At 37.2% G+C, this 9041-nt stretch overlaps 1 protein-coding gene across 1 annotated transcript; it reads left to right on the top strand.

Annotated features, from left to right (window-relative positions):
* The first annotated feature begins 260 nt into the window (after positions 1-260).
* Positions 261-1202, top strand: LOC123947437 (olfactory receptor 9K2-like). The gene has a single exon (XM_046013647.1). The coding sequence runs from the start codon at positions 261-263 to the stop codon at positions 1200-1202; it is 942 nt and encodes a 313-aa protein (XP_045869603.1).
* The last annotated feature ends 7839 nt before the right edge of the window (positions 1203-9041 follow it).

Raw genomic sequence — 9041 nt, 5'->3', positions numbered from 1 at the left:
GATTTGGAGAGTCACATTAGAAAACTATGAGTTAGGTAACCTACATATTATGTGCTGGTGGGCAATCACCACATGCCTTAGATTTATGTTCTAGAAAAGGGCACCACAAATCATAGCTAACACAATTAGCTGGCAAGTAGGTTATGGTAACACAAATTCCAATATCTTCCATAAGAGAAAAAGGATATTTTATGATATCAGGAAATAGATAGGAAGTTCAATTTTTAACCTGGTCTTGTACCTCTTAGCAGGTTCTTGGCATGAGCGACAAGGGAGCAGGCAACCACTCAGATGTAACTGACTTCATTCTTATAGGCTTCAGGGTCCGTCCAGAGTTCCACATTCTCCTTTTTCTCCTCTTCCTGCTGGTCTATGGCATGGTCCTTTTGGGGAACATTAGTATGATGGCAGTCATTGTGACTGACTCCCAGCTGAACACACCAATGTATTTCTTTCTAGGCAATCTCTCCTTTATTGATCTCTCCTACTCCACTGTTATTGCCCTGAAAGCCATGGTCAATTTCCTGTCTGAGAAAAAGACTATCTCCTTTTTGGGGTGTGCTGCCCAGTGTTTCTTTTTCACCCTCTTCATTGTAACAGAAGGGTTCATCCTGGCAGCCATGGCCTATGACCGCTTCATCGCCATTTGCAATCCTCTTCTTTACAGTGTCCACATGTCAAAACACCTTTGCACTCAGATGGTGGCTGGTTCCTATCTCTGTGGCTGGCTCAGTTCCATCCTCCAAGTCACGGTAACATTCTCAGTGTCTTTCTGTGCTTCCCGAGTCATTGATCACTTCTACTGTGATTCTTACCAAATTGAGAAGATCTCCTGTTCCAGTCTCGCTGTCAATAAGATGGTATCTCTCAGTTTGGCTGCCTTCATTATTTTGCCCACAATAGCTGTTATTGTAGTGTCTTACATGTACATTGTGACCACAGTCTTGAAGATTCCCTCCAGTGAAGGGAGAAAGAAAGCCTTTTCCACCTGCAGTTCCCATTTGGGAGTGGTAAGTTTACTCTATGGGACTGTCTCCTTCGTGTATCTCACACCGCCAAACAATCCTGAACTTCGTAAAGTGGCTTCAGTATTTTACATATTGGTCACACCTATGTTAAATCCTCTGATCTATTCTCTAAGAAACAAGGATGTCAAGCAAGCTTTGGGGAAAATCCTGTGGAAGAAAAAAGCTTTATATTAATTCCATTTTCTTATGACTTCCTCATTAATGGGCTTATTGATAATTTCATCCTGAATCACTTTTAACATGGTGTCAAGTTTGAGTCACTTAAGAATCCTTAAGTTGGCCATCCCACAGACAACCAAATGGAAGAGGTAATGGAAAGAGTAAAAGCAATCCTCTCTTCCTTAAAAGCAGTGTTAGATATACAGCATCAGTAAAATTTATATCCATTCTATGAACATATTATACTCCTTACTCTTTGTAGGTACAACTATATGAGACTGGGTCTGCTTAGATCATGGGCAGAGAATTGCTTTGGTAGGAAGATTATCTTGGAATTAGCATTCTCTTATGATTAGAGGAAGTGTCAACCCAAAGCAGGATGATTTCTGAGTTATAATATTTAATTTTTTATAAATCTATTTACAGTGACTTAATTGAGGCCCATAATTCTTGACTAGAAATCATGGTATAACATTTTTTGTGTGTGTGCCATCATGAGTTTAACTCAATAAATTATTGGTGTTTATATTTGATTGTATTTATTTTTAATATTGATTGCTGTTGGTTTATTATCATGTCACAGAGATAAAGATATTTCATATCCAGTGTTCTAAAAATTGAGCACCCAAATCTACAAAGGGGAAGTCTTTCATACCAATATTCTATTTTGAGGAGAGAAAAATTGCACTGGATGTTTCAAATCACATTCATCAGTTTGTACTGGATTATTTTTTTCTTTGATAATTGCCATTTACATGTACAAAATTTTTATTTGCTTTGTATTTGATATTTTAGTTATATGTGTTGTTTTTGTTTTCTAAATATTTGTTGAATTGGTGTTGTAATTATAATGAAGTTAGTTACCTTTGGAGTGTAATATTTATTGTCTTGTTATCTATAATTTTAAAATTTAGGTTGTTCTTTCAAATGCAAATTGTAGGCAATTAAAATCTCCAAATATAAAAAAAAAATCAACAGAAAAGATTGCTGGAAAGAAAAAAAGATTCACTTCTGGTGTATATCTTTTATTTGTGTACCATGAGGTTCAATTATAATTTTAATGGGAAGATACAGAAGGCAGAAGTGAAAGGATGCTGTAAAAGATTTGATGTTTAGTGTGAGTTGCCTACTTCTACTATCTCAGGATATATTGAGATAGCCAATCAATTCTGAAAAATCCCAGTGATCTTAGAGAGTACACAACTTGTAAGGTTATAAAAGGAGAGGGCAAAATAGGTAGCATTATTGGGGAATGGTAGAGTCAAGTTCTCTGGTATATAACCTACTATTAATAAAAATAAGCTTCTCTTCTAATTCTTACAAAACCAACTTAGAAAAATTCCTTTACCAAAGGCACTTTGATATTTTTCTGATAGGACAAAATGTTTTTTTTACTATTCTGAATGTGGTCTAGAATTAAAAAATATATTTTCTTTGCTCCATACCAATATTTCCAATAGATTAATTATTATTATTTCATCCCCTGCACTCCAGCTATGAGTATTCCTTTTTAATTTGTTAAATTGAGTGTACAGTAGTTTTCTCCTTACTCATGGTTTCACTTTCCATGGTTTTGGGTCGATTGTGGTCCAGAAGCAGATGATCATCCTTCTGACATAGCATCAGAAGATGAATGGTTAAAAATTCTGCAAAGAAGACATCCAAATGGCCAACAGATACATGAAAAAAATGCTCAACATCCCTGGGCATCAGGGAAATACAAATCAAAACCACAGTGGGATACAACCTCACACCATTTAGAATGGGTAAAATTAACCAGTCAGGAAATGACAGGTGTTGGCGAGGATAGGGAGAAAGGAGGATCCTCCTACACTGTTGGTGGGAATGCAAGCTGTTGCAGTCACTCTGGAAAAAAGTGTGGAGGGTCCTCAAAAAGTTGAAAATAGAGCAAAATGACCCAGCAATTTCACTTCTGGGTATTTACCTTAAAGATACAAATGTGGTGATACAAAAGGGCACATGCACCCCAATGTTTATAGCAGCAATGTCTGCAATAGCCAAATTATGGAAAGAGCCTAGATGTCCATCAACAGATGAATGGATAAAGAAGATGTGTTATATACACATTGGAATATTGTGCAGCCATCAAAACCCCAAAATCTTGCCATTTGCAATGATGTGGATGGAATTAGAAGGTATTATGTTAAGTGAAATAAGTCAATCAAAGAAAGACAATTATCATATGATCTCACATTTATGAGGAATCTGAGAAACAAAACAGAATATCACAGGGGAAGGGAGAGAAAAATGAAACAAGATGGGACCAGGGAGGGATACAAACCATAAGAGACTCTTAATCTTAAGGAAACAAACTGAGGCTTGCTGGAGAGGAGGGAGGTGGCGGGATGGGGTAACCTGGTGATGGACATTGGGGAGGTTATGTGTTTAAATGAGCATAGGGTATTATATAAGACTTATGAATCACAGACCTGTACCCCTGAAAAAAATACATTATATGTTAATATTAATAATGAAAATAAAAAGAAGATGAGTGGTATCCTAGCGTTATGTCACAATGCCTAGTCATTTGCCTCACTTCTTCTCATCACATGGACATTTTATCACCTCATATCATCTCAAGAAGAAGGGTGAGTACAGGATAATGAGACATTTTGACAGAGACCACATTCACATAACTTTTATTACAGTATATTGTTATAATTGCTCTACTTCATTATTAGGGTTTTGTTTTAATATTTTAATATGCTTAATTTATAAATGAAGTTTTATCATATGTATACATGTCTAAGAGAAAGAACAGTACCTATAGAATTTGGTACTATCTGCAGTTTTAGACTAAACTGGAAGACTTGAAATGTACCCCTGTGTATTGTATACAAGTTAGGTTTATTTGTTCATAAAACATTGAAAATTCTTCTCCTATCCCCCTAACCCCCTATGTTGCTTCTCCATGTCCTCAGAAGAATAAATGAAACAAGATGGGATTGGGAGGGAGACAAACCATAAATGACTCTTAATCTCACAAAACAAACTGGGGGTTGCTGGGGGGAGGTGGGATTGGGAGAGGGGGAGGGGGCTATGGACATTGGGGAGGGGAGGCGAACCATAAGAGACTATGGACTCTGAAAAACAACCAGAGGGTTTTGAAGGGTCAGGGGTGGGAGGTTGGGGGAACAGGTGGTGGGTAATAGGGAGGGCACGTTTTGCATGGAGCACTGGGTGTTGTGCAAAAACAATGAATACTGTTATGCTGAAAAAAATAAATAAAATGAAATGGGAAAAAAAACATTGAAAATTACTTGGCTAATGTAAGCAAGTGAAATTTATTAGAGGGCTTTGTAGAGCACATGAATGGGTAGAAAAACTAGGGAACCCGCCTTATAATAGGGTAGAAACCAAAGAATCCCAAGGGATGAGGAGATTGGAACTGTAGAAGAGTCTGCCAGCAGAATTCAGTCTCATTGAAGGCTGCATTTGGAATATGTGAACTCCAAGCATTTTCAAAGATTTTTCCCTTTCCTATAAATTTAAATTCTGATAAAGTTTACCATATAAGACAATTTTTGAGTACACATGTGCCCCTTTCCTAGGGGATGGCTAGACCCTTGACTATAACTTTATTTAATTACAAAAAAATTTAATCTCAAAATGTAGTGGCATACCTATAAAATGGCTTAAACCTGAAAACCTGAGAATATCAAATATTTGTGAGGTGGTAGAGCAATAGGAACTCTTGTTTATTGCACATGAGGATGGAAAACAGTACAGCAGACAGTTTGGCAGCTCCTTATTAATTAGGCATAGACAAATTGTGCAAACCAACATTTGCATCCTAGGTATCTTTAAAAACTTTTTTTTATTATGTTTTGTCCAGCACATGCAATACATCACTAGTTTTTGATGTATATTGTTCCATGATTCATTGTTTGCATATAATCCTCAGTGCTCCTAGTTGATTTGAAAATTTACATTCACATGAAAATCCAAGGGATAGTCAGTGGTGGAACTAATCTTAATAGTACTACTGTGGTAGATACAGGGCAATATACATTTGTCAAAGCCCATTGACCTTCATGACAAAAATAATGAATACTCACATATACAAATTTTAAAAATTTAGGAGGTCAAGGGATCCATGATGAATGGTAGACTGTGATCAAAGAATCATACTGCATTACAAATATATGACATAATTTTAATGAAGAGAATGAGGACAAAGTTGCTGGCCTAAGTAACTTTAGAAAGCAGCTTTTTGGCTGGAAAATATAAGAATAAATACAGAAGGAACAGTGCATAAGCACTGCAGTCTGGTTGGTAACATCATTTCTTACAGAGAGATAAGGTTACAGTCTTGAAACTTGAGTTGGTGCATACTGGGCTGGAATAAATTAAAGTAAATACATGGCAGACCATGAGAGACTGTGAACTCTGAAAAACAAACTGAGGGCTTTGGGGTGGGACTTGGGGGTTGGGTGAGCCTGGTGGTGGGTATTAAGGAGGGCACATATTGCATAGAGCACTGGGTGTAGTGCATAAACAATAAATCTTGGAACAGTGAAAAAAAATTAAAGAAAATAAAGTAAATGCGTGGCAAATGGTGGAGACCATCACATTTCTCACTATTGAAAATCATGTGGCATAAGATTAGAGTTGGGCCATCAGTATGAAGTCATTTATTTTTTATTTATTTATATTTTAACTTTAATTTACTTATTTTTTTTGTTTTGTATTATATATATATTCTTTTTAAATTTTATTTTTCCATTGTTCCAAATTTTGCTTATGCACTACACCCAGTCTTTAGATAGTATTGATGCAGATGAGTAGAAGCAGAAACAATGATAAATTCGTATGTAAATATACACCTGTCTTTGTGTGTGCTTGTGTGTGTGTCTGTAGCTTGTTAAGAGAGGCTAGAAGCAGTGACACCTCAGTAGCAAATGATATACATCTAGCAATTCTGGTTTCTAATTACATTCTTTAGTAAAAAGAAACAGGAATCACTGCACAAATGGCTGATTCTAGGGTTGGGCAAGGGACAGCCAAGATGATCCTGAAGAATCTTACAGTGCCAGAAAGTACGGGGTGTGGGGGGGGGGTCCTTAACACACAAAGAGAAACATGAGACATTTAAAAAGGACACAGGAATCAATTTGAAAGCCCTCTAAATGACCCAAGGTTGAAAAATTTAAGCAAAAAATAAGGAACATAGTATTGTATTATAACTCAAAGTATAAAATAAATATCAAGTCCATAATACATAATGATTTAAGAAATAAATAAATCAGAGAGGGGAGATACATTTTCTGTACAGAAGAACTCTCAATAATTTATATAAATACGTTTCAACCTCAAGAAAGTAGAACTTGACCTCTTGAGTATGAGATGATCTTTTTTTTTCCAACGAAAGTATATATTTTATTCAAGTTTCTTTAGTTTTTACCCGTTTCTTTCTATCCCATCCAAAATAGCATATTGACATCAGTCATCATGTCTTCTTAAGCTCCTCTAGACTATGAGAGCTTTCCAAACTTTCTTGTTAAGTGATTTTTTAAAATTTATTTATTTTTTTCAGCATAACAGTATTCATTGTTTTTGCACAACACCCAGTGCTCCATGCAAAATGTGCCCTCCCTATTACCCACCACCTGTTCCCCCAACCTCCCACCCCTGACCCTTCAAAACCCTCTGGTTGTTTTTCAGAGTCCATAGTCTCTTATGGTTCGCCTCCCCTTCCAATTTTTTTTTTTATAAACATATAATGTATTTTTATCCCCCGGGGTACAGGTCTGTGAATCGCCAGGTTTACACACTTCACAGCACTCACAATAGCACATACCCTCCCCAATGTCTATAACCCTCTCCCCCTTTCCCAACCCCACCTCCCCCCAGCAACCCCCATTTTGTTTTGTGAGATTAAGAGTCATTTATGGTTTGTCTCCCTCCGAATCCCATCTTGTTTCATTTATTCTTCTCCTATCCCCCTAACCCCCCATGTTGCTTCTCCATGTCCTCAAATCAGGGAGATCATATGATAGTTGTCTTTCTCCGATTGACTTATTTCACTAAGCATGATACGCTCTAGTTCCATCCACGTTGTCGCAAATGGCAAGATTTCATTTCTTTTGATGGCTGCATAGTATTCCATTGTGTATATATACTACCTCTTCTTTATCCAATCATCTGTTGATGGACATCTAGGTTCTTTCCATAGTTTGGCTATTGTAGACATTGCTGCTATAAACATTAGGGTACACGTGCCCCTTTGGATCACTATGTTTGTATCTTTAGGGTAAATACCCAGTAGTGCAATTGCTGGGTCATAGGGTAGTTCTATTTTCAACATTTTGAGGAACCTCCATGCTGTTTTCCAGAGTGGTTGCACCAGCTTGCACTCCCATCAACAGTGTAGGAGGGTTCCCCTTTCTCCACATCCTCGCCAGCATCTGTCATTTCCTGACTTGTTAATTTTAGCCATTCTGACTGGTGTGAGGTGGTATCTCATTGTGGTTTTGATCTGTATTTCCCTGATGCCCAGTGATGTGGAGCACTTTTTCATGTGTCTGTTGGCCATCTGGATGTCTTCTTTGCAGAAATATCTGTTCATGTCCTCTGCCCATTTCTTGATTGGATTGTTTGTTCTTTGGATGTTCAGTTTGCTGAGTTCCTTATAGGTTTTGGATACTAGCCCTTTATCTGATATGTTGTTTGCAAATATCTTCTCCCATTCTGTCAGTTGTCTTTTGGTTTTGTTAACTGTTTCCTTTGCTGTGCAAAAGCTTTTGATCTTGATGAAATCCAAATAGTTCATTTTTGCCCTTGCTTCCCTTGCCTTTGCCGTTGTTCCTAGGAAGATGTTGCTGCCACAACTGAACCAGGAAGAAATAGAAAACCTGAACAGGCCCATAACCAGTAAGGAGATTGAAACAGTCATCAAAAATCTCCAAACAAACAAAAGCCCAGGACCAGACGGCTTCCCAGGGGAATTCTACTATACATTTAAAGAAGAACTAATTCCTATTCTCCTGAAACTATTCCAAAAAATAGAAATGGAAGGAAAACTTCCAAACTCATTTTATGAGGCCAGCATCACCTTGAACCCAAAACCAGACAAGGATCCCACCAAAAAAGAGAACTACAGACCAATATCCTTGATGAACACAGATGCAAAAATTCTCACCAAAATACTAGCCAATAGGATTCAACAGTGCATTAAAAGGATTATTCACCACGATCAAGTGGGATTTATTCCAGGGCTGCAGGGTTGGTTCAACATCCACAAATCAATCAATGTGATAGAACACATTAATAAAAGAAAGAACAAGAACCATATGATACTCTCAATAGATGCTGAAAAAGCATTTGACAAAGTACAGCATCCCTTCCTGATCAAAACTCTTCCAAGTGTAGGGATAGAGGGCACATACCTCAATATTATCAAAGCCATCTATGAAAAACCCACCGCAAATATCATTCTCAATGGAGAAAAACTGAAAGCTTTTCCGTTAAGGTCAGGAACACGGCAGGGATGTCCATTATCACCACTGCTATTCAACATAGTACTAGAAGTCCTAGCCTCAGCAATCAGACAACAAAAAGAAATTAAAGGCATCCAAATTGGCAAAGAAGAAGTCAAACTACCACTCTTCGCAGATGATATGATACTCTATGTGGAAAATCCAAAAGACTCCACTCCAAAACTGCTAGAACTTGTACAGGAATTCAGTAAAGTGTCAGGATATAAAATCAATGCATAGAAATCAGTTGCATTTCTTTACACCAACAACAAGACAGAAGATAGAGAAATTAAGGCGTCAATCCCATTTACAATTGCACCCAAAACTATAAGATACCTAGGAATAAACCTAACCA

The sequence above is a fragment of the Meles meles genome, chromosome 7 (assembly GCF_922984935.1).
Source record: "Meles meles chromosome 7, mMelMel3.1 paternal haplotype, whole genome shotgun sequence".
In the NCBI taxonomy this organism is placed as follows: domain Eukaryota; kingdom Metazoa; phylum Chordata; class Mammalia; order Carnivora; family Mustelidae; genus Meles; species Meles meles.
The sequence above is the reverse complement of the archived record's forward strand: the minus strand, read 5'-3'. Positions and strand labels throughout refer to the sequence as shown.

Coding starts and splice junctions, on each gene's coding strand:
- LOC123947437 (XM_046013647.1), top strand. CDS start 261: ATGAGCGACAAGGGAGCAGGCAACCACTCAGATGTAACTGACTTCATT.